The sequence below is a fragment of the Prionailurus viverrinus genome, chromosome X (assembly GCF_022837055.1).
Source record: "Prionailurus viverrinus isolate Anna chromosome X, UM_Priviv_1.0, whole genome shotgun sequence".
Taxonomy (NCBI): Eukaryota; Metazoa; Chordata; class Mammalia; order Carnivora; family Felidae; genus Prionailurus; species Prionailurus viverrinus.
In genome coordinates, this window is record NC_062579.1 from 53,032,298 (window position 1) to 53,057,275 (window position 24,978).

The 24,978-nt window shown below is 47.7% G+C and overlaps 1 protein-coding gene across 2 annotated transcripts; it reads left to right on the forward strand.

Moving 5' to 3' along the window:
* Window positions 1-1,236: 1,236 nt before the first annotated feature.
* On the forward strand, window positions 1,237-22,576 carry GCNA (germ cell nuclear acidic peptidase). Of its 2 annotated transcripts, none has more exons than XM_047844033.1 (12): window positions 1,237-1,260; window positions 3,765-3,819; window positions 8,252-8,395; window positions 9,223-9,269; window positions 9,673-9,709; window positions 11,008-11,090; window positions 14,167-14,511; window positions 15,713-15,803; window positions 18,919-19,063; window positions 20,287-20,425; window positions 21,401-21,605; window positions 21,918-22,576. In XM_047844033.1, the coding sequence occupies exons 2-12, from the start codon at window positions 3,767-3,769 to the stop codon at window positions 22,162-22,164; spliced, it is 1,536 nt and encodes a 511-aa protein (XP_047699989.1). In that variant the 5' UTR covers window positions 1,237-1,260; window positions 3,765-3,766; the 3' UTR covers window positions 22,165-22,576. The 2 variants fall into 2 exon arrangements, with proteins under 2 accessions (XP_047699989.1, XP_047699988.1); XM_047844032.1 differs by lacking the exon at window positions 1,237-1,260 and adding an exon at window positions 2,450-2,488.
* Window positions 22,577-24,978: the final 2,402 nt, after the last annotated feature.

Sequence of the window (24,978 nt, forward strand, 5' to 3'; positions counted from 1 at the left end):
GTAAGACCTGGGGACAGGAGGGGCTGGAGGCGCGGGTGAGTGGAGGTTTTGAGGCTTGAATGGTGCAAGCCTGGCTGGGTGTGGAAGGGGAAGGGGTCTGAGCCTGTAAGACCTGGGAGTAAGGTGTCGAGGACTGGTTGGTGCAAGACTGGCAGTAGCGGGGAGGGGTCCGGGCTTTTTGCTGCAAGACCTGGGGCTGGGGGGAGGGCGGATGAGTGGAGGCCTTGATGCCTAATTGGTGCAAGATTGGCGGCGGGGGGGGGGGGGGGGGGGTGGTGGTGGCAGAGTCTGGGCCTGTTGCTGCAAAACCTCCTGGGGCTGAGGGGGGAGGCTGGGCGGGTGAATGGAGGCATTGATGCCTCATTGCTGCAAGATTGGCGGGAGGGGGGAGGGGTTTTGGCAGGTTGCTGCAAGACCTTGGGGTTGAGGGGGCTGGGCGGGTGAGTGGAGGCGTCCATGCCTCATTGGTGCAAGATTGGCGAGGAGGGGGGAGGGGTATGGGCTTGATGCTGCAAGACCTCCTGGGACGAGTGGGGGGGGTGAGTGGGTGAGTGGAGGCCTTGATGCCTGATTGGTGCAAGATGGGCGGGAGCGGGGAGTGGTCTTGGCGGGTTGCAAGACCTCTTGGGGTTGAGGGGGCTGGGCGGGTGAGTGGAGGCGTCCATGCCTCATTGGTGCAAGATTGGCGGGAGGGGGGAGGAGTCTGGGCCTGTTGCAAGACCTCTTGGGGCTGAGGGGGCAGGCTGGGCGGGTGAGTGGAGGCATTGATGCCTCATTGCTGCAAGATTGGCGGGAGGGGGGAGGAGTCTGGGCCTGTTGCAAGACCTCCTGGGATTGAGTGGGGGGGGTGAGTGGGTGAGTGGAGGCCTTGATGCCTGTTTGGTGCAAGATTGGCGGGAGCGGGGAGGAGTCTGGGCCTGTTGCAAGACCTCCTGGGATTGGGGGGGGATGAGTGGGTGAGTGGAGGCCTTGATGCCTGATTGGTGCAAGATTGGCGGGAGCGGGGAGTGGTCTTGGCGGGTTGCAAGACCTCTTGGGGTTGGGGGGGGTGAGTGGGTGAGTGGAGGCCTTGATGCCTGATTGGTGCAAAATTGGCGGGAGGGGGGAGGAGTCTGGGCCTGTTGCAAGACCTCCTGGGATTGAGGGAGGGGGGTGAGTGGGTGAGTGGAGGCCTTGATGCCTGATTGGTGCAAGATTGGCGGGAGCGGGGAGGGGTCTTGGCGGGTTGGAAAACCTCTTGGGGTTGAGGGGGCTAGGCGGGTGAGTGGAGGCGTCCATGCCTCATTGGTGCAAGATTGGCGAGGAGTGGGGAGGGGTATGGGCTTGATGCTGCAAGACCTCCTGGGATTGGGGGGGTGAGTGGAGGCATTGAGGCCTCATTGCTGCAAGATTGGCGGGAGGGGGGAGGAGTCTGGGCCTGTTGTAAGACCTCCTGGGATGGGGGGGGGGGGTGAGTGGGTGAGTGGAGGCCTTGATGCCTGTTTGGTGCAAGATTGGCGGGGCGGGGGTGTGGTGGCAGAGTCTGGGCCTGTTGCTGCAAAACCTCCTGGGGCTGAGGAGGGAGGCTGGGCGGGTGAATGGAGGCATTGATGCCTCATTGCTGCAAGATTGGCGGGAGGGGGGAGGGGTTTTGGCAGGTTGCTGCAAGACCTTGGGGTTGAGGGGGCTGGGCAGGTGAGTGGAGGCGTCCATGCCTCATTGGTGCAAGGTTGGCGAGGAGGGGGGAGGGGTATGGGCTTGATGCTGCAAGACCTCCTGGGACGAGTGGGGGGGGGGGTGAGTGGGTGAGTGGAGGCCTTGATGCCTGATTGGTGCAAGATGGGCGGGAGCGGGGAGTGGTCTTGGCGGGTTGCAAGACCTCTTGGGGTTGAGGGGGCTGGGCGGGTGAGTGGAGGCGTCCATGCCTCATTGGTGCAAGATTGGCGGGAGGGGGGAGGAGTCTGGGCCTGTTGCAAGACCTCCTGGGATTGAGTGGGGGGGGTGAGTGGGTGAGTGGAGGCCTTGATGCCCGATTGGTACAAGATTGGCGGGAGCGGGGAGGGGTCTTGGCGGGTTGCAAAACCTCTTGGGGTTGAGTGGGTGAGTGGCGGACTTGATGCCTCATTGCTGCAAGATTGGCGGGAGGGGGAAGGAGTCTGGGCCTGTTGCAAGACCTCCTGGGATTGAGTGTGGGGGGGGGGTGAGTGGGTGAGTGGAGGTCTTGATGCCTGATTGGTGCAAGATTGGCGGGAGCGGGGAGGAGTCTGGGCCTGTTGCAAGACCTACTGGGATTGAGGGGGGGGGGTGAGTGGGTGAGTGGAGGCCTTGATGCCTGATTGGTGCAAGATTGGCGGGAGCGGGGAGTGGTCTTGGCGGGTTGCAAGACCTCTTGGGGTTGAGGGGGCTGGGCGGGTGAGTGGAGGCGTCCATGCCTCATTGGTGCAAGATTGGCGAGGAGTGGGGAGGGGTATGGGCTTGATGCTGCAAGACCTCCTGGGATTCAGAGCGGGTAAGGCGTGGCGGAGTGGGGGGAACGGGTGGAGGTGTCAAGGTCTGATTGGTGCAAGACCGGCTAGGGGCAGAAGTGTTGGGGGAGGGGTCTGGGCTTGGTGTAAGAGTTGGGGGTGGGGGGGGTGGAGGCGGGTGGGGGGCTGGTGGAGATGTTGATCTGATTGGTGTAAGACTGGCGGGGAGGTGGAAGTGTTGGAGGAGTCTGGGCTTGTTGGTGTAAGACTTGAGGTTGGGCGGAATGTGGGGGTGGGGGCTAGTGGAGGTGTCCGGATCTGATTGGTGTAAGACTGGTGGGGGGGGGCGGAAGTGTTGCGGGAGGGGTCTGGGCCTGTTGGTGTAAGACCTCTTGGGGTTGAGAGGGGGAGTGGGGATGGAAGACGGGAGTGGAGATACCGAACTCTGATGGGTGTGAGGCTGGCTGGGGGTGGGAGGGGGGAGGAGCCTAGACTACCTGGGGATGAGAAGGGGGGAGTAGGAGGTGGAGGTAGTGGTGAGTGGAGGTTTTGGGAGGTTTTGGGGGCCATATTGGTGCAAGACAGGCTGAGGCAGAAAGCGAGAATAGGGGGATAAGGGCATTGGGGGAAGGTGTAGAGCATTTGAGGGTGAGGGTGACCTGATCCGTTTAAGACCAGTAGAAGGTGGGGTACAGTAAGGGGGTAGGGAGGGTAGAGGTTGGATAGAGGTTTGTGTGGGGTGTGATGGCCTGGTCTGTGTACCACTGGCTGGGAATAGGAGTAGAGAGGGGGAGGGATGGAAGAGGGTGGAGGGGTTGAAGCCTGATAGGTTCTTCTTGGGGCATGAGGCAGGAGTAGGGAGAGTGCAGGTATGGGGAGAGTGGCCGGCCAGTTGGGATGTGGGGAGTGGGAATCCCTTTGAGGGAAGATCTCACTGGGCCAGGGACTGAATAGGAGTTAGTGCATGAGGGAGAAAATGTATCCTGGGGCTAATGAATGAATGATTGTCCTTTATAATGTGGGGGTTGAGGTAACTTAACATCAGAGGCTGGCATGTGCTTTGGGCTTTCTGAGTGATGTGCAAAAGAACCTTGGTGGGACAGGGTTCTTCTCTGATGGGGGGTGGGGTGGTATACCTTGTCTCTAGTTTTCTCCATCCAGGAAAAGTCTGCAACAAATTTAAATACATCTCATTTCACAGAGCAAAGTTTTGGCTTTAAAGTAGGGTGAATAAGCTGCTCAAAGATAAATGCAGAATGTAGAAATGTTTGTTCTGGGTTTTCGTTTTCTTTAAAAAGTATGTTTTTGTCTTGACTGTAGACATGGACATGTCGGAAGAAGTACCTGGCCAATCTAAGATTGAAGAAGATGATTGGTGAGACTGGAAAAATTTTCTTTTTAGTCCTGCTGTGTTGGCAAAATGATTTTCTCAAAAAGTATATGTTTCTTTCATTTAGATTCTGCAGGGTGTATACTTTGGTTAGTCTTAAAAGGAGAATTGTGAAAAGGGGCCTTCGAATCATATGAGTCCAGCCTCTTACTCGATGTATGAATCCTCTATATAACACCTCTATTAGTGGCTAGGAGCATACTCCTCCATGAAACAACACAGTGCGTTGTTGAATATGCATAATTCCTAGAAAGTTCTTCATTCTAATAATTTTCAAATAAACATTTGAACATAGCTGTTAAAATTTATTCCACTTTTCATTATATTGCTTATATTTAAAGAAATGAAAATTTTAATGAGATACCATTTTTCATATACCAGATTGGCAGAGATTTAAAAAAAGTGATAATAACTGGAGTTGGCAAATTTGTCGGTGAACGGGCAATTTCATATAGCCATTGTGAGAATATAAATTGGTGCAACTTTTAACTGCCCATGTTCTTTGACCTAGTAATTCCACTATTAGGACATTTTCTTTCCACGTTAGTACAATTTTATCTTATTTAATATATTAAATTATATATTAACTAATTTAACATATTAAATAAAATTGTACACATACACACACCCATATACTTAAGTGCATAAACGTGGTTATATCCTACATTCTTTTTGTGTAGTTCACTCTTACTGTTTCTTGACTCCTTTTCCCCTTCTCCCATGTCCCTTCTCCCTGTAACTCATGTTTATTTAATTGTACACAGACATACACAGGCTGGTTTGGTCTTTGTTGAGTTCTGTGGAAGAAGGATGTATGACTTAATCTTAGCATACAGAGAAGTACAAGGATGTTCATCGCAGCACTATTTGTATTAACACAAATTGAAAAGAGTTTAAATGACCTAAGGGTGTAGTTGAATAAATTATGGTTCCTCCAAAAAATGTGCAAAAGAACTACATGTACTCCTAATGGAGAGATTTCTAAGATACATAATGTGAAAAACTGTAAGCCATAGAACAATCCATATAGAATAATATTTATTTTAAAAGATGTGTGCACTTGCCTTGTGCTGGTGTTTATGTTTAAGAACTTTCCAGAAGAATAAATAAGACACATTGTTTGTTCCTGGGGAGTGGGACTCTTGGAGGAATCTGGGACAAAGTGTTCCTCTTCCTCACTCCTGTTTCGGTGTTCTTTATCACTCACAAAAGTATCTGGTAAGCATTATAACGTGATTGTCATTAAAATGGAAGGGGGGATTAGAAAACAATGCAGCAAATACACATTGGAAAATACACATCTTAAGAAGTAATGAAAAGAACTGTGAATTCAATGTTACTTTCCTATTAAGTAGCAAATGAGAAATATTTAATCCTGTTACCGTAATGTTGCTGAACTATGTGCTGATCTAAACCTTTGGAAAGGATTATAAAACTATAAAATTGGTTGTACTTTTGATTAATTTGACTTTGGGGAATCAACTTTAGGAAGATGCAATTTATAAAAGGAATTAAATACACAAAGATCCTTGTAGAAGCATTCAATTAAAGAAAAGATGTGTGTTATCAAGAATACACCAGGTAAAATTCTAGCTCTTTCTAGGACCCTCAGTCACTTGACCCAAATAGTGCCCAAGGGCAGATGGTTGGCATTAGTTCTCCTGAGAAATAAACAGGCAGTCTGGTTTATTAGTCAGCTCCTTGCAAATTCAGTTAACAGGGTCATTGCTCTAGCTTTTGATGAAGAATTGACAGACCTGAGTTCTTGAACCTACAGATGTGAAGGCTGGATCCTGGACTTCTGGTTGGAGATTGCTTTTGAGGCTGGACAATGACTGACCAGTCTCTCCACCCACCCTCGCTGTGTGTCGAGACTATTACATTTCACTATCTGGGCACTGTATTTTCTTTAATGCAGACAACATTGTTAGTTTTTTGTGTGTTTGCTCCTACTTTGGGCTGACTCTGTACCTTGCATAACCTTCAACATAAGGTTCACATAAATGGGTGTGTATACATAGTTTTTTAAATAGAGAAGATTATTTCTTCGTGAGATCTCCTAGGCAAAGTCTTTTAAAAACGAGGTTCCATAGGGGTGTGGGTGGGGGGATGTACAACAGTGAAAGGGATCCTTGCAACCACTTTTTGAGATTCATTCATTCTTTTATTCAGCAAAATAGTTGAGTCCTGACTATACTGAACAGTGTGTAACAGGTATGTGTCCAAATCCTTGCATGGTTTACTCTCTGGAATGGGAGATAGAAACATGTAAACAGGCAATTCCAGTATAGCGTGATAAATGCTGTGATGGGGGACAAGTTCATGATCCTGCAGGAGGGCAGACATTATCTTGTTGAATTTTCGCAGTAGCCCTATGAGGCAAGGGGTTGTTTGACAGCTGAGGCCCAAGAGCTTTATTTACAGAAGTCTGGGTAAGAAGTGATGGTGGCTCAGAGTGGGGTGGTAATAGTAGAGTTGGAGAGATTGGAATGAACATAGGGTATGTGGTAGTTTATCAATTCTGAGAGTTTTTTCTACAGTTTTGAAATTGGGATGCATCCAAAGTACAAGGGAGGGTTTGGCCAGAGATAGTAATAGTGGTAGGAACATTGAGTTCATCGTTAACAATAGAGAATCGGGTGTAATTACAGATAAGACGATAGACTCATTGGTGGGAGGACAAGGCAATTCCTGTCTGATTGCTTCTATTTTCCTAGTGACTTATGAGAGAAGGTCATTAATAGAGTGGAGGAGGTTCTGGCAGTTTGAAGGCAGAAGTGCTACAGAAATCCATAATACAAGGGGTGAGGGACCGGTTTTTATTGATCACTCAGAGCCCAATTCGTAATCTCTGATGGCCACTGACTGTTGCTTTTTAGCCCAGGATTCTTTGTTAATACTACAACAACAGGGGCGCCTGGGTGGCTCCATTGGTTACGCGTCTGACTTTGGCTCAGGTCATGATCTCACAGTTCATGAGTTCAAGCCCCGCGTTGGGCTCTGACAACTTAGAGCCTGCAGTCTGCTTCGGATTCTGTCTGTCTGTCTCTCTCTCAAAAAATAAGTAGACATTAAAAAAAATTTTTTTTAAATACTACAACAAGATAGACCATATTTTATTAAATTTTTTTTTGAAGTTTATTTTGAGAGAGAGAGGGAGCAGGGAGGAGCAGAGAGAGAGAGAATCCTAAGCAGGCTCTGCACTGTCAGTGTGGAGCCCAAAGTGGTGCTCAAACTCACAAACTGAGATCTGAGCTGAGGTCAGATGCTTAACCAACTGAGCCACCCAGGTGCCCTGGATCCTTTGAAGTTTTTGAAGGTTTTTGTTTAATGCATCTTCAAAGCTTCTAATGTGATTTCTTAGCCCTTTCATGACAGGGTTCTGGTTAAGCCAACTGGCTTTTCCAAGGTGCATCTATTCTGCTTTGAAACACTGTCTAGGAACTTGTACTCCTGGTGGCAGATTATACTTGGAAAAGGTATCTAACAAAATTTGTCTCCTTTTTGACCACCTGTTTTCTTCTTAGCACTTTCTTCAGACTGCTTTTCCTGTCAGTTACCATCCCCCGTGGAATTCGATGATTTGTCTTCAGGGATTAGAGTGGGGTTCTCTGTCATGTAACTTGTGGCATGTTTTCGATCCCTTCTTTCTTTTGTCTGACCCCTAATTGTGTGTTGTGTGTAACACAAAAGTATGTAAGAACAGAGTTGAAGCACGAATCACGTTTGAGTTTATATGTAGTGCTGTTTGTCGATAATAGGTTTCAAGAGAAACAAGGTCACGTTTTGGCCCATACCTGGGAAACCTTTTACTCAGCAAGAGTTTTCTTTACTAATATAAAAAAAATTTTTTTGAGGCCTAATGATTGATAAATGAATAGGAAATTGAACCAAGGGTATTGAGCCAGCATGTGTCTTGGAAGACTGAAAAACTTATGTAATCAGTCCCAACAGTCAACCTCAAGGCTAAAACAAAAGCCCTCAAGAAGTGGTGGTTAAGCTTGGGAAAAAAAATAGTTACAGAGAGTGAGGGAGACAAACCATAAGAGACTCTTAAATGCAAAGAACAAACTGAGGGTTGATGGGGGGATGGGGGAGAAGGGAAAACGGGTGATGGGCACTGAGGAGGGCACTTGTGGGGACGAGCACTGGGTGTTGTATGGAAACGATGAACCACAGGAATCTACCCCCCAAACCAAGGGCACACATTACACATTGTGTGTTAGCCAATGTGACAATATATTTAAAAGAATTAAAAAAAAAAAAGAAGTGGTTAAGCTTAACTTTTTCTGTGGAAACCCTTATAACTATTATGACCCTTTTGGTTTTCTCTGTGTCACAACAACTAATAAGATTACCTGTGATCAGGTCCTAGAATGTAGCCCGGCTCCAGCACCAAAGTGATGTTTTATTGCAGGTGGATTGCGGATGAATGTCATGGAGGGATGTCCGGTCAGCTGCTGTCGGGAGAACTGAAGGATCTCAAGCCAGAACATGCTTTGGCGTCGACTCAGGCATTACTGTGCAGCTGTAATGTGCCAGGCAGCCTGCCACGGGAGGGGTGAGAGGGGAGGTGTGGGTAGGTGGGATGAGTGTTGGGGCCTCTGGCACATTATTGGGGGGTAGAGAAGCGAGAGGCCCCAACATCATGGTTCCCTGCAGAGAGCAGTTGCAGCCTTGAAATCACCCTTTGTTTGCTCCCCGAGAGCCAAAGCATAAGAGACTCTTAAAAAACTGAGAACAAACTGAGGGTTGATGGGGGGTGCGAGGGAGGGGAGGGTGGGTGATGGGTATTGAAGAGGGCATCTTTTGGGTTGAGCACTGGGTGTTGTATGGAAACCAATTTGACAATAAATTTCATATATTAAAAAAAAAAGGTGGCCATCAGCCTTGTCCACTTATCTAGATAGCAATCCCAATAAGTAGGCCCTCTTCAAGCACTAAAGCCCCAAAAGATGTCCTCCTTGCTCTTTTTTCCTTCTGATGTTTATTTGTAATCTCTTCATCCTCGAGTCCTTTCACCCATGGCCCCCTTCTCAGAATTCACTTTTGTATCCTTATTTTTTTATTTATTTTTTTCACATCTTTAAATAGAAATCACTTGGCAGAAAATGGGCTTCTCGCAGGCAGCTAATGGTGCTCAGCTAACATTCTTCCCCTATCTTTGATTCTGCGGTTAAAGGCTAAGCAGCCTGTTGCTTCTCATTTTTCTTCACCCCCCCCCTCCCCCCGGTGTGATCCTGATTTCATAAGCCCTTAAAACCTTTTTGCCTCTCAGGAACTAGAAGCTCTGATTTGTGGTTCTCTCCATTTGAGGTTTTGGCCATGCGGTTATGTATGATGAGGAGTAGCCTGCCTTTATAACCGCGTGTATTTTCTTTTTTGCAGCTGCATCATTATTGTGGACTCAGACAGCGACGAAGAATTGGAGCCCTGTAAGTAGAGTCCACTTGAAGCAGTAATTTCTGTTTCCAGGTGTAACTTAGACATGCCTTTGTAGAGATGACTGAACTGATTTGGGACGTTTGGGGTGAGCTGGTCCTGGACTTGTCCCCACCAGGGCTCGCTCCAGATGGGTCAAATGAAGATTATTTCCCTGCTGTTAGGAGCAGGGACAGTTCTCTGTGCTGCTTTTCCAGTTTGCTTCCTTGACCTTTTTTCTTTAGGCGTCCTTACTTTTATTTCCTCTCTATCTCCCATGAGGGGATATGAGTCTCCCATCCATTTTAACAAGCCCTAACTCCTGGAGTTGGTTTTAGGGAGTTAAAGATATGGGGTGACCCCATTTTTATCATGCTTCAGATGCTTCCTGACACCCTCTTTCTTTCTCTGATTTAGTTGTGACCAAAAAGAAGCAGCAGAAACAGAACATTAGGTGAGTAGGAAAAGGAGTGAAATTTAACATTTTTTTGAGGAATGATGCTGTGGGTAAGAAGATTTAAGAATAAACTTCACATGTCCTCTCAATACTGTGTTCAGGGTCACAGTGCGTCTTTGATCTCACCACCCGGTTGAATCTTAGATTCTTCATGCCAGGCCCATTATCTAATTGGTTAGTTTCTCCCTCAGCATGTCTATGTGATCTGCCCCCTCACTTTCAGTTGCCACTACACAGGCCCTTACCCAGTGAAGGGGTGTTGCCCAGGTGCCAGACTATAGGAGGTGATAGAAGAATATTACTGGAATAAATCCAAAATAGGATGCTTAGACAACAGAGGTTTCCACATTGACCACTTGAATGAACTGTAGTGGATTTACTGAAGTATGATTTTCATACAGCAAAAATCACACGTTTAGGTGTATAGTGTGATGAAATTTGATAACGTGTATGGTAGTGTAAACATTACCACAATCAGAGGTTCAGGATATTTTTGTCACTGTTATTTACATTTTTAAAATTTTATTCTTTAATTTGTAAATTTTCATAATTTTCCAATATTTTTATTTATTTCCTTAACAGCGAGGGAGCTCGAGTGGGGGAGAGGCTCAGAGGGAGAGAGAGAATCTTAAGCAGGCTCCATGCCCAGCGTGGAGCCCCACACAGGGCTTGATCTCACGACCCTGGGATCATGACCTGAGCTGAAATCAGGAGTCGGATGCTTAACTCACTGAGCCACCCAGGTGCCCCAAGAAATCCAGAAAAGACTTTCAAGGAGGGAATAAACGAGATGGCAATGGCCCATCAACCTGGCAGCTTAAAATTGGTGACCATGGTGAAAGTGGATTAGCAGATTTATGTCTGCGACACATGCAGGCAAATCCTCTGACAGGTGTTTTGAGTAATTTTCTCACCCTAAAGGTGTGTAAGACTTCTCATACACTGTTTAGAAAGTACAGAAAGATGGTGAATTTCAACCTTTTGGGACTTCTGAATGAAACACCAAAGGCAGCCGAGAACGAGGGCCTCACAGGGGTGCTCACCACCCACACCCTGGGTAGCACAGGGGTTCTGCCATGTTTGACTCCCGCCAGCCCATTTCACTCAGTATTTGACAGATGCCTCCTTTTGAAAAGAGGTTCCAAAGAAGGGGAACAACCGAGTTACTACAGGGACCAAAGCAAGAAAATGTTTCCAAGTGATCCTGTGCATCATACAGGAGTTGGAAGAGGCCATGGGAAGAAGACCAGGGCACTTAACGTTTCTCTTTTGTGTTTCCCTGTCTCCTCACTCAGCTGTGTGGTGATTGACTCAGACTCTGAGGATGAGTACTTCCGTGAGAACGTCAGAGCTCAGGCATATGAAATAAGCAGTGAAGGCAAGTGTACTAGTAACTGAGTAGGAGCTGAGCTCCGCAGCCCTCATGGTGTAGTGATTTCAGGATGCGCGTCAGCAGCCGTTCTATTCTGAATCACTTAGTAGCGAGTGCCTCCATTTCTTCCCTGTGTGTACTGGATGTGGCCACGGCCAGAATTCCCCTCGCTCCCCACCCTGGTGGATTTCCAAACACAGCAGCAACTGTTCTCTCTGCTTCAGACCTTGGGCACCCTCCTCCGTAGAGTTCTTGGCCTGCCAAGCATCAGGGAATCAGGGGCCAGGAAGGCAGGAACTGACACTAGGGAGATGTGAAGGCCGCTCCGCTCCTCCACCTTCTGCTCTTTTCTGAACTCTTCCGTGTGTGGGAATGGCAGAGAGGGCAAGCGATGAGTGAGGGGCGTGGGCTCATTCTTTCCGGCCTGATGGAGACTTAGGTGGGTGATGGTTCTGAGTCCGCCTACAGGGACTTCTCAGGGAGGAACCTTTGCTTTCTCCAGGTAGCTGTTCATCTTTGCCTTTCACCGTTCTCTTTGTTTTCTAGAGATTTCTGTTTTTCTCGGAGCCTGTTTCCCACAGGAGATCTTTGCCCCTTTGGATTCAGAGGCCTATTTATTTATGTATTTATTTACTATTGTTTAAATGTGTGTTTATTTATTTTTGAGAGAGACTGCGAGCAGGGGAGGGACAGAGAGAGAGAATCGCAAGCAGGCTTCGTGCTGCCAGCGCAGCGCCTGATGCGGGGCTCGAACTCACGAACTGTGAGATCATGCCCTGAGCCAAAACCAAGAGTCAGGAACTTAACTGACTGAGCCACCCAGGCGCCTCCAGAGGCCCTTTTAACCTTGCGGTAGGCATGGAGCTACACTCACAGTTCAGAACCTGTTCAGCGGGTGTGAAATGTAGGAAGGCCAGGAGCTTCTTAAGCATCAGGAACGGTATGGTACTTGATCCGTCTTTGCTTACTTCGAGGTATAGGGCATGATACATAGGCCTCTCCTTAAGTTACTGGCTATTTCTTTGGTAATCACCCAAGAGCTACCATTGGCCAAAGTTCCCTGGCTAACCTGGGATGTCAGAGCAGGGAGACAAGAGGGGGCTTGGAACTCTACACTCCTATTTTACTACCTGTCCCCTCTGATTTATTTTTCCCCTTCCTCTCTAGCTCTGAGTGGATGTGCCTGAGTGAGATGGGGGTCCAGGTGCAGCAGAGTGGAGGCTATGACATGACAAGCCGCTATCAAGGGTCAATAGGAGCCCCAGGGGAAGTAGCTTTAGAGGTAGGGCATGAGTGACAGAGCCAGAAACCAATTCGTCACCACAGGCTGCCACTTGCTGACCCGTTTAGTCAGAAGATCCCTATGTTTTTGAGGATGACCTTTGTTTTTTTTTTTTTTAACGTTTATTCATCTTTGAGACAGAGAGAGAGAGAGCATGAACAGGGGAGGGTCAGAGAAAGAGGGAGACACAGAATCCGAAACGGGCTCCAGGCTCCGAGCTGTCAGCACAGAGCCCGACGCGGGGCTCGAACCCACGGACTGTGAGATCATGACCTGAGCCGAAGTCGGACACTCAACCGACTGAGCCACCCAGGCGCCCCAAGGATGACCTTTGAACTAAGGTTTTTCTGACCTTTCTGTTGGGTGGACCCTTCACTGTGGGCATTCATCCCAGTAATGGAGAGATGATGAGGAGGGCCCCGATAGGACTGTCTTTGTGTGTCTCTTTACTGTTCTTCACGTGCCCTTTCTTCCGTTACTATAATGAATTTAGGTACTTTTACAGAAAAAGGAGCTTGACCACATATTTCTAAGATCACTTCTAACCTTTGTCAGTGTACAGTCATTTTTTTCATAGATTGTGAGCAGTGTGTCCCTACTCTCTTTTTTGTTGTTGCTATTGTTGCTTTGTTTTTTACTTTCAACTGCAATTGGGAATTCTTTAAAATTTCTAAGAAGGATGACTTTTTACCATAGCAACACTCACTCCTTCCTCTTTCTTGCATATCTGAAATTCTTTGGTAATTAAATGATAGAGGAGACTCTCAAATTACATGATCCCAAATCTGCAATTGTAGGATAAAGAGCTTTTGCACCACAAATATATTTTTGCATCTTGTCTATGCTGTAGTGTGTGTGTGTGTGTGTGTGTGTGTGTAACATCTGGAATCCTAGAAACCTGGAAGTTGGGCTCTGAACAGACTCCAGAGAGCATGTGGTGTTAGACATGCCATGCCTCATTTCCAGATGAAGGGACCCTCGGGGAGGGCGGGGACATTCCAAATGTTCCCAAGGTCTCTCAGTGCTGGTGTTAGGACTGAACCCTTCACACTTACATCAGTGGCTCTGAGAGCTTTGCATTTATGGACTAGTTAGAACATTAAATTTTGTCTAAAAATGGGAGCAAATTCCAGTACCATCTAGTATCAGTGTAATTGCATAAAGTATAGAAAGCAAAAGTTCAGGGAGGATGTAATCTCAAGGACAATCCTTTAAATTCTAGAGCTCGAACTTGGTAGGGAAAAAGCCCACTTTATTCTGATTTCTCTTGTTTTTCTGTGGAGCAATGACAGCACACAAGTCTGCAGAGCTGTGTTTGGGAACCACCGAGCACCTGCAATGTGCTACATAGTGTGATTTGGAAAATTGCCACTAGACTTGGGTTGCTATTTTATCTGTCTCTGCTCTCAGTCAAGCAAAGAAGGGATAGAGGGAAAACAATCTAAAATAATGGATTCTTTCTTTAATTTTTTTTACTTTAAGTTTATTTATTTTGGGGGGAGAGAGAGAACCGGGGAGAGGTAGAGAGAAGGAGAGGGAGTTCCAAGCAGGCCCTTAAGCACAGAGCCCAACATGGGACTTGAATCCATGAACCCTGAGATCAGGACCTGAGCCGAAATGAAGAGTCGGATCCTTATCCGACTGAGCCACCCAGGTGCCTCTAAAATAATCCATGCTTAACTGTGAGTCATAATGTCACAGCTTCCAGTTTGTTAAATTTGTGCTCAATAATCTAAAGTCGAGTGTGAAAGGGGGACAGAGGGAGTATATTTCTACATGATTGTGTCTTTTGAATTTCAGATGAGGTTCTATATGTGTCTTCTAACATTGAGAAGCCTGCCATCGATGAGCCTCCAATAGTTATTTCTGATGATGATAGTGATTTCGAGGGCCCCGTGATGATCATAGATGACAATTTGTGTGGTCAGGGCCAAAGCTCCTCAAATGAAAAAGAGATGGAGGCCTTTGATGTCTGCCAGCACAATTCATCTGCTGGTGTTGCTGAGCTGGGCGCTGGTGAAAATCTCTGCCCACTGCCAGGTGTTGCTGAGACTGAGGTGGAGATTCCAAATGAAGAGCCAGCACCTGTGGTGGAGCAACCAAGGAAAAGGAAGAGCAAAACCAAAAATATATGTGTGGTGCCCGGTAAGCCAGTTGAATCAAGTAGGCCTGTCCCACTGAACAAGCCCAGCACCGCCCCCCCACCACCTGCCTGCAGTGTGCCAGCCATGCCTGCCATGCCCTTTCCCCCGGATATGTCTGTCTTGTGAGGTCTGCTTGTCCTGATCGCCAACCTTAAGCCATCTCAGCAGGTCCCTAGCGGCCAGGGGAGACAGCCATCCCGGTGAAAAGGATCTTTCTGGAAATGGGGGAGGAATGCCCACGTCTTAGTATTTTACCATTTCCTCCATGCTTTCTCTTTGTGCTTTCTGGCCTGAGGATATAATCCCTTTTTTCTTGGGACCCAGCCCAATGTTCAGTTCCTGTAGGGAACTGTAGGTCGGAGATGTTCCACCCACCTGGATTCCCAAAGTTCTCAGACCCCCATCTCTACTAGAGCACTTACCCAGCTGTCTTTTGTTGTTGTTTTTTGCGAAAGGGGGGTGCAGGCGAGCTGGGGGGGACAGAGAGAGAAGCAAGGCTCACCAGAAACGGGGCATGAGTTCACCCGATACAGGGCTTGAACTCACGAATTGTGAGATCATGACCTGAGCCACCCAGGCGCCCCACCCTCCCCAGCTATCTTATGTTTCTGAAACTGTTCCCCCAGTAGATAGTGCGCCTCTTGTGAAGACCTCTAGGGAAGACCCTAACTCATTTTGAAGTCTCTCCCAGGGTCTAGCCTGGTATTTTGCACATAATAGATGTTTAATACTTTTTTTTTTTAATAACCAAATAAATGATACTCCTGATGGGGAAGTCTCTGGCTAGAGCAGTTAGCAGTATATGGGTGCTAGAAATCTTTCCATCTGGCTTGCGTATTGAGTGTTGGCGCTGCCTATGATCCAGTCTTGCCCTTGGAGCAAGTGTGGACAGCATTCCTTACACTGTGTGTGCCTCAGGTGCCCACACAATCTGACCTATAGCGGCGTGCTCATGTGGTCTCATTATAGTCCCTGGTACCTATGACAGAACCCTACCCAGCCTACTCTCTGCTGGCAGCTCTGTGATTCCCATAGATAAAAATCTGTCACGCTGGCCAATGGACAGTATACAGGCTTTAGACCGTTTTCGTTTCTAGATGGTGCTCTGGGTGTGGCTGTGGGGCCTCCTCCTGGGTTTACCTTTCTGCCAGCTGCTTGCTGGGATCAATTTTCAGGGTGCAAATGAGCTATTCTCTTTTCAGCTGTTACAGCACCAAAAACACGTGGGCCTTCAAAGAGGTTTGCTTCTAAGAGGAAGTCCCATGCAGCAAAATGTGACAAAAGCCACACTGGGTACGTACTGTCCATATCGGACTGAACGGGAATTGATTGTATAATTGTCATGTGTTAAGCAGTCCACTGGGCATGAGAGAGGGTCTTCAAGGGGATGAAAGAGTCTGGTGGGGGGGGGGCGGACAGTGTGTCCATCCCTGAATTGGAAGAGCATAAGAGGGGGGAGGAGGAAAGGGAGGAGCAGCCCACTGTTCCACACCTCCCTTTTGCCCCCACATCACCTCTGGCCTCTTGAGGTTTCCTTGGTCCTTAAACTCCAATCAAAAAATGATGTGTGGCCAAACCAGAGCCTTTTTTCAGGCTAAATACTGCTTCGTGGCCACCAGTTTACACTAAACCAAAGCAAACGCAGTGGAGATGGTGAGAAGGCAGAACTGACATGTTCCAATCCATTGGTGTTGGAGGGCAGTTGTCTTCCAGGTTTTTCTAGGGCTTGGGATGTGCCCAGTTGCTCCCACTACTGTTTTTATTCTTGCAAATTTGTAAGGCGTCAACATTAGGGTGAAAGTGCTTGTAGTTCTTTTCTTTTTATGAAGTTATAGGTAATTGAGCCTGAAAACAACAGGTCATTTGGACCAAGAACATATTAATACTTGAAGCAAAAAGCTAACAGGTTTTTTTCATTCAGATTCCCCCAACTTCTTACCTTTTCCCTTAAAAACAGGATGTTGTAAGCCTAATTTTCTTCATTCTTACTTGCATTCAGCAGTAATATATACTTATATCTGACTTCTCTTAACAAGACCAAGGATATGTCTGAAGCCTGTGTGTTTATTTTGTTTTAACTGTATTTTGGGCCAATAAATGCATCTTTAAAAAATTCTTTTTCTAAAATTTACTTATTTATCTCAAGAGAGCAAGCACAAGTGGGGGAGGGGTAGAGAGAGAGGGAGACACAGAATCTGAAGCAGGCTCCAGGCTCTGAGCTGTCAGCACAGAGCACGATGCAGGGCTCGAACTCATGAACCGTGAGATCATGACCTGAGCTGAAGTTGGACGCTTACCCGACTGAGCCACCCAGTTACCCTGCCAATAAATGCATCTTATGGGAAGAGGAACGGTGTGTTGGGCACTGGGGCAACAGAGCACCTTGGCCCTGAACAGAGGCTCTCCTTGTTTCTGCACTTCCTGCCCGGTGAGGTAGCAAATGGAGTTTGGCGTGTTCTCTCTTAGGTGGATCCCCTTTCAGCAGAGTTTCTTTTGATATATATTTCAGCTGCTTTGCCTGTAGGGCCACGTGTGTTAGGTGGCTCCCAAGTTGCTTTGTTGTGGTGTGACGTGACAGAAGAAGGCATGTAAGCTGCCCCTTTGTGTCACTGTCCTCTGCATCATCCAAAGGAGGCTGGTCTGTTTGGAGTCCTCACTGTTGCCTCGGTGCTTCCTGTTTCAGTCAGGAGGCTTCCTGTTGTGCTTAGCGTTTGTTCCTGTGTAGCTGGTCATAGTGTCTGATGTACCCATTTGGGGTCTCGTTGGTTGCTCTGATGTGGAGATTGTTCCACCTGCAGCAAAGTGGCACAGGCATTGTGGGGAAAGGTATGCTAAGCCACAGGGCCTGCTTGATGTGAGCGCTGATGCACATGGGGGTCACGTTCTCTGCCGAGGCCTGCAGGTGGTTTAGGTTTTCATCTGCTACCTTTCCGGGTGCAGATTTGCTTTCAGAGCTAAGTCATTGGAGGCAGAAGTGTTAGTCACCAGGGGCAGGCTTTGGGGTGAAGACGCTTACTTTTAGCTGTCTTTGCCTCATTTGGTATTTCTTTCCTCTCTGTGCCCCAGCCACCCCACTGTGACATAAGGGGTTAATGAGCGTGCTACAAAATCTCAGTCTCAGGAGTTCTGTTGAGTTAGAAGCTCACTTAACCTGTGTCTGCTCTGGTTTTATGTGTCCAGCTCTGTGGGCTCATCTCTTTGGTCTTGTGGATTATTGTTGGCCAAGAGAAAAACACTTTAGTTTAAATAGCTGTTACAACTGTGAGTCCTTTATGTGATTAGCACTATTCTTTGTGCATTTGAATTAGGCCTCGAAAGATGGGGCAGCAATAGTGGTCTAATGGGAAAACCATGAGATTTGGGCCAGAAGATTCAGCGTCTGGGAACTTTGGGCAGGTCACCTAACCTCTGACCTTCAGTTTCCTCATCTGTCAAGTGGAGATAGGAAGAAGAGCAATAGCTTCTTTGGGGGGTGGTGGTGAGGATCAAATAAGGTCATGCAAAAAGAAGTTCTCCACAAATGGTAAAGCACTACACTCATGGTTGTTCTCAGGAGAGGTAGAGATGTACTCGTTCTAGCGGTCATGGGCACATATGCTGTGCCAAGGCATGAACGAACTGTGGGAAATCACAGTTCCTGTGCAGAGAATGTTTAACTTGCCTACTTTGGCCAGAGTAGAAATGGTAGCTGGAACACAGATGTTGGGACCGGATTGACCTGGGCCTTGAATGCTAGGCCCAACAGTCAGTGAAAAGCCAGGGAGGGACATAATTGGAACACGGCCTAGAAAAAATGAACCTGAAGTGTGTGTGTGTGGTTGGACTAGAAGGAAAAGAGCCTGGAGGTTAGGAGCACAGAGGAATGCTGTAGTGGCAAGGCATTAAGGGGAAGAGGGGAACTTGAACTAGGCTCGTGACCGTGGGGTGGAAAGAAAGGCTGGATAGAAGAGATGATGTGAAGGAGATAGCAGTCTTTGTGCCTGTTGAATATATGGGGCAGGGGAGGAAATGAATTTTAAAATGTCTCTGAGGTCTTCAGCCTGCTATAACAGAAGTCAGATAGTTAAACACATTGAGCGGGGGGACATACTCCTGTTAATCAGGTGGAAATTTGCATCAGGCGATTGTAAATTCAGAACTGGATCCCAGGAGAGAGATCAAGACTGCAGATACAGGTGTGAGATCACTCCAGTGGAGGTTGTAACCACGGACTTCACATCTCTGAGGATGCAAGCAGTGAGTAGGAAAAGTCTACAAATGGAACTTTTGGAAATGCTCTCCTATAAGGTAGTTAGAAGGAAGAGGGACCGGCAGGTTTTCTGAGTCTCTCCGGATATGACCTGTACGTATGCATTTCTGCTATTTACTTCTTTAGCTATACAAAACTTAGTTGAATTTACCTTTGCAGGCATTCCATTTGTGAAATACCTGGATGTTTCTTGCATGACGTGGAAAAGGCAAAGCAGTATTCTGGAAGGAAGTTCAAGAAAAATAAGGACAGCCTGGTTCAGGAAATGTACAGTCTGTTTAACAGATCTGTCTTTGACAAAAAGGTACAGTCGGTGAATAGATACTTAATGAGCACCTGTCATATGCCCAGTGCTCTTGGGTGCTGTGAGGTGTGCTGATATGCTAGCTGTATATTTCCTGCCCTTGAGAGGTGTCAGTTTAGATGGGGAGATGATACATGCACACGTGAAAGAAACAGACAATGTTTGTGGGTAATAATATATGGTACAGACTTGTTACCAGCACAGGACCTCAGCAGAGGCAGAAAAATCACTGAGTGCCTCAGTAGTGAGGAAATAAGATTGGCTGTGGAGTGGGGGGAGACTGAAGGATGTGGAGAGAGTGGCAGTGATGGGGGAAGAGGGCATGTGTGAGGCATGTATTGAGGCTTGACTATCTGGAAGAGAGGGTTTATGCTGAGGAATAATGGGGAAGAGCTGTGTGACCTTGGGCAAGTTACCTCCCCCCTCCCTTGCCTCGGTTTTCTTGGTTTTCTCATCTGCAAAATGGGAGTGATAATAGTACCTGCTACTTCATAGAATTATGGTTGGGCCTAGGGAAGGTAATACACCTGGAGTACCTAGAACAGGGCCTATGACCTAGTAAGTGATACACATCGGCCATCACTTGTTTTTGGTAGCGTAGCACTAGATAACGGAGGGCCTTTGGAATCAGATTGGAGGGGGGCGCTGAAATTGAAATCAGCAGGCACCACCTCACAGGGACAGGATAGGACACAAAGCGTCTACTGAGGGAAACTAACCTGTCTGTAGTGTGGGGCCTATACTGGATTGGAGAGAACCTGGAGGCAGAGAGACTCAGTGGTCATTAGGTTTTTCAGACTCTTATTATTGCTGCTGATGAAATTTCCTGCCAGTAGGGTTTTCAGATCTTTATAAGGCTCCCCAGCCTTTGGGTAAATCACTCCTGATGACTGGGGTGTTACCTCACAGGACCGAGGAGTAGACCAAGGTGCATGTACAATCTCACCTCACCACTTTTAGTACCCACAGGGTTCCATTCCTACTCGGTGGGTTTGCACTTCTCTCCCTGACGCTTGTCCCCATGCCGGGCAGCGCACATCTTGCTTTTGCACACACTCAGCAGTCTCCCTTAGGTCCTGATTGCCTGTCAGTTGTTCTCAACTGGGCTTCAGCCTGGCTTTGATTCTCCCCAGAACGTTTAGGCTTGCAAAACTCCTGAGCCAAGATCTTTTGGTCTGCTCGAAGCTGCTCTCTGACTTGCCTGCTTTGCTTTTTGTTCTCAGCTGCCAGAGAAAATCGATATCGGCTGGAATAAGAAGATGCTGAGAACTGCTGGCTTGTGCACCACTGGCGAGACACGGTACCCGAAGAAGGAGCGTTACGCGAAGATCCAGATTTCTCTGAAAGTCTGCGACTCCGCAGGTGATGGCAGCCTTCTGACACAGGCCCATGAAGTTACTCTTAAGTCCTGGTGTTTTCTGGCAGCCTTTGTCACAGCTTCTCCTGCCATTCCTGGGTAGATAGGCCTACTACGAATGTCTTGCTCAGAAGACATTCCTAACGATGTCTCCTCATTCCTGAGAATCCAACTTGGCCATCTTTCCATTAGGGTAACTTTCTCACTGCAGCTGGCTCCCTGCTAACTGAGGTTCAGGGTCCCCCGTAGCTAACCAATCAACCAGATTTTCATAATGACCCTCCTGTCGTCATTCCTTTGCCCCCACCCAGGTGTAAGGCCTTGTCACCTCACCCTTCTCCCTGCTCCACTCAGTCTCCTACATACCACCATGTCGCTTTTCCACAAAACACCTGGCTTTTCAGGCTGTCGCAGCCTGCCCCCCACTCTGCTCAGCCAGGCTTATCTCTAAGCATGCCGCCTCTAGCGTGTCCTGTGCTTCAGCGAAACTTTCTTCACACTGCCTCTCAGAATGCACCACACAGCTCCCTGGCCTTGTCCTTTGTTTACATTTCTCACCACACCTAGAATGGCCTTTCAAATTTGCAAAGCCAGTCAGTTGTTAGGGGCCCAGCTCAGAATCCCTCTTTTTCCGTGGAGCTTCTCCTGACCAAATCCCAAGGCCATAGCCACTGCTCCCCACCCCGTCCACTTAACGTAACCCAGGTCTTGACTGGGTGTATTTGTAGCAGCAGCATCCCCCAAAAAGAAGAGCATGCTGGAGCTGTCCTGAAAGGATTGTTGTCTCTGACATCAACAAAACCGGTTACATAGGGGACAGATGTCCCTTTCAGAATCCTGGGAAGCTAACACTCATGACTGCCCATGTAGACTTGTAGCAGATGGCTTTGCATGTGGTGGGGTTGAGAAGTCTAGTGGGTAGCAGGCCGGAGGGAATGGGTTTAAGTGCTCATGTTTCCTTTGCCTCCCTCTCTTCCAAGACCGCCTTCGGGATACTTTGATCCATGAAATCTGCCACGCGGCCTCCTGGCTGATTGATGGTGTTCGTGATTCTCATGGCGACTCATGGAAGTTTTATGCCAAAAAATCGAACCTGGTGCACCCAGAGCTGCCCCTGGTCACCCGTTGCCATAACTACAAGATTAACTACAAGATTCATTATGAATGCACTCAGTGCAAAGCCAGGTGAGAACCTTTGCCTCTGAGACTTTCCTCTGTTCTATTTCTGCTATGACTTCCAGCTGGCTCTCTGTGATTTTGTTGGTAAGTATGTGGCCAGCTGGCTGGACGAGTGAAACATCTCTACTCCTTTCTGTGTCTTCCTCCTTCATTCTCTTCTACTTTGAGCTGACCTCAGACTGCTGCTGCTGCTTGGTGCCCCACTCTCTGAGAAGCCAGGCAAAAAGTCTTGCTTTGGGCCAGCGCCAGCAGGTCGGAGAAGATGCTGAGGTACAGTGACTGATTCCCTTACTGCATGATGTCTCTTTTCCTCCTTAGAGTCGGCCGCTACACCAAATCATTGAACACCGACCGCTTTATCTGTGCCAAGTGCAAGGGGACTCTGGTCATGCTGCCGCTAACTCGTAAGGATGGGACCCCCATTGCGCCCCATGTGAGACCATTTGCCAAGTATGTGCAGGAGAATTATAGATTGGTTAAGCAGTCAGCGGAAGGGCTAAGCCATGGCGATGTGATGAGACAGCTCAGCAAGGATTATGCCCTTAAGCACAAGCGAAATCCTTAAGGTTATCTGAGACTATACTCGTGCGAGCTGAGTCCTCCACTGCTAAGAAGTTTTAGAAAACATTTGTTTCTGCAATGAATACTAGGATTTAAGTGCGTTTTTATAGCTTCATACTGTAGTGATTGTTCTTAACTAAGGATTCTGTTGGTAACCATTCTGTGCCTTTGACAGTACTCAGAAGCCCTTTGGGTCCACCTTGGGTGTTACTTAGACTCCATAGTTTTAAGACATAGAACAAAATACAGTAAGAGAAGCACATAGTTTTAAGATTAAGACATAGAACAAGATACAATAAGAGAAACCCATAGTGTTAAGACCATAGTTTTAAGATTAAGATGTAGAGGGGTGCCTGGGTGACTCAGTCGGTTGAGCATCCGACTTCGGCTCAGGTCATGATCTCATGGTTTGTGAGTTTGAGCCCCGTGTCAGGCTCTGTGCTGACAGCTCAAAGCCTGGAGCCTGCTTCGGATTCTGTGTCTCCCTCTCTCTCTATCCCTCACCTGCTTGCGTGCTCTGTCTCTTTCTCAAAAATAAATACATTAAAAAATATTTTAAGAAAGATTGAGATGTAGAATAAGATACACTAAGAGAAACCCATAGTGTTAAGACTATAGTTTTAAGATTAAGACGTAGAACACATACAGTAAGAGAAACATAGTTTTAAGATGTAGAACAAAATGCAATAAGAGAAATGCTTGTTCAAGAGTGGCAGGTTGAGAAAAGGAGAATGGCGCTGGGAAGTGAACCAGATTCAAAGGTGGCCCTCCAAAACCCGGGCTGCTGGCAGGTGGAACCTGTTATACCTACTTAGAAATAAGAGACAGACATGTCTCATGAATTGAGTTGTTCTTGATGTTGAATAAAGCCATGTAAGCCAGTGTAGCTGTTCATAAGATTAGAAAAATAAATAAACTGTTTTCTGCAATTCACTTGTTAACCGAGTCTATTCATTGACAGCCTGACAGCACAGAACAAACTGTCAGGTCTTTTGTCCAAGACCCTGGACATATGAAGCTCTCCACAGTGTGTCTGGAAGAGCACTCTCCATTCTGGTTTTTCTCTATGACTTTTGTGACTGCCCGTAAGCACTTCAGCAGCCCCCCCACTCCTGGGAGGCATCCAGGGTACAGACTGGGGCCAAGATTGCATTCATTTCCTATTGCTGCCATGGCAAATGACCACAAGCTTAGTGACTTCAGACAACACAAATGTATTCTCTTACAGCTCTGGAGGTCATAAATCTGGTGCTTGGGGTACTCAGGTACCCCAGGCTCAGTCAGATAAGCGTCCAACTTTGGCTCAGGTCATGATCTCGTGGTCTGTGAGTTCGAGTCCCGTGTTGGGCTCTGTGCTGACAGCTCAGAGCCTGGAGCCTGCTTCGGATTCTATGTCTCCCTCTCTCTCTGCCCCCACCCCACCTTGCTCATGCTCTGTCTCTCTCAAAAATAAACATTAAAAAAATCTGGTGCCAACCTCACTGGACTGAAATCCAGGTGTGGGCAGGGCTTGGTTTCTCTCTGGAGGAACTGGGGTTTGGGGATCCATTTCCTTGTCTCTTCCAACTTCTAGAGGGCACCTGTGTTGTTTGGTTTGTGCCTCCCCTTCTGTCCTCCAAGCCAACAACATTTCTCTCTCTCTGTCTCCCTCTCCCTCCCTCCCCTTCTTCCTCCCTTTTTTTCACTTTGAAGGACCCTTGTGATGACATGGGGCCCACATAGATGGTCCAAGAGAATCTACTACTTATAAGGTCAGCTTATTAGCAACCTTTTTGCCATGTAAGGTAACATACAAGTTCTGGGGATTTGAGGGTGGATACCTCTGGGACCCATCCCTCAGACCCCCCACAAACATCTTTATTAGTCTAGCATCACTGATATTTTTTATGGGCACGATGTGTTCTGTCCTTTTCCTTCCTTCCAACCTTCCTTCATTTTGTGGATGCTTTGAGTCTTTCAGTGGCCACGCACTCAAGGCTAACCACACATCTAAGGGACTGGGTGCGTGTGCAGGGTGACATGAGCTTCCCTGGCTAAATCCCCAGGTCCCTCCCTGCCGATCCCGCTTCCATCCAGGTCTTCAGTCTCAGCAAAGGCCCAGCTGATGAGTGAAACTGGATCGTGGCACATTGGTGGCTTAATTAGGGGGAATTGACAGTGCAGTGGTTCCACCCCTGCAAAGGGAGGGTCCTAACTCTGTAGGCTTGCCACCTACCCTTCTGGGGAGCCCTGGTCATTTCTTCTACTCACATCGACCTCAGCGATTGCCCACCCGTGCCTCCGGGTGGCTTATGTGCAAATGACTGTCCTCAAGTCCTCCAACCTTGGTGCTTTTCGTCCAGCCCCATGTCACTATCCAAGAAAAAGCCCACATCTCCTCTTCCCTGTATAAAGCTACATACAGCCTTTGGCTGGGCTCTCTGATACCATCACTTGATCCCAAACCAACCTTGAGTATTTTCAACCCTTCCCTCACCCGAACCCTTAACTCTGGGGCCACTTGCGGTACTAGGAAGCATTGCAGTTTTGCTATTGCCTTCCCTTCTACCCAGAAATGCTGTCTTTGCTTCTCTCTGTCCTTGGAGACCCCACTTGCCTTTTGGGGTCTTCTCATTTCTGTCTTCCAGAAGCCTTCCCAAATGGCTCCAGCCCCAGGGCTCTGAGACCCGGGTTCACGGTCTAGGGACAACTCGTTTACCTTGTGGCATAGACTGTTTCGTATTGTTACTCTTCCCCATGTCTTCTCTGCTGGCCTAAACTTCTGGAGCACAGGGACCATGTCTTATTCATGTCCGAAGGCCCTTCCCCAAATTATGCC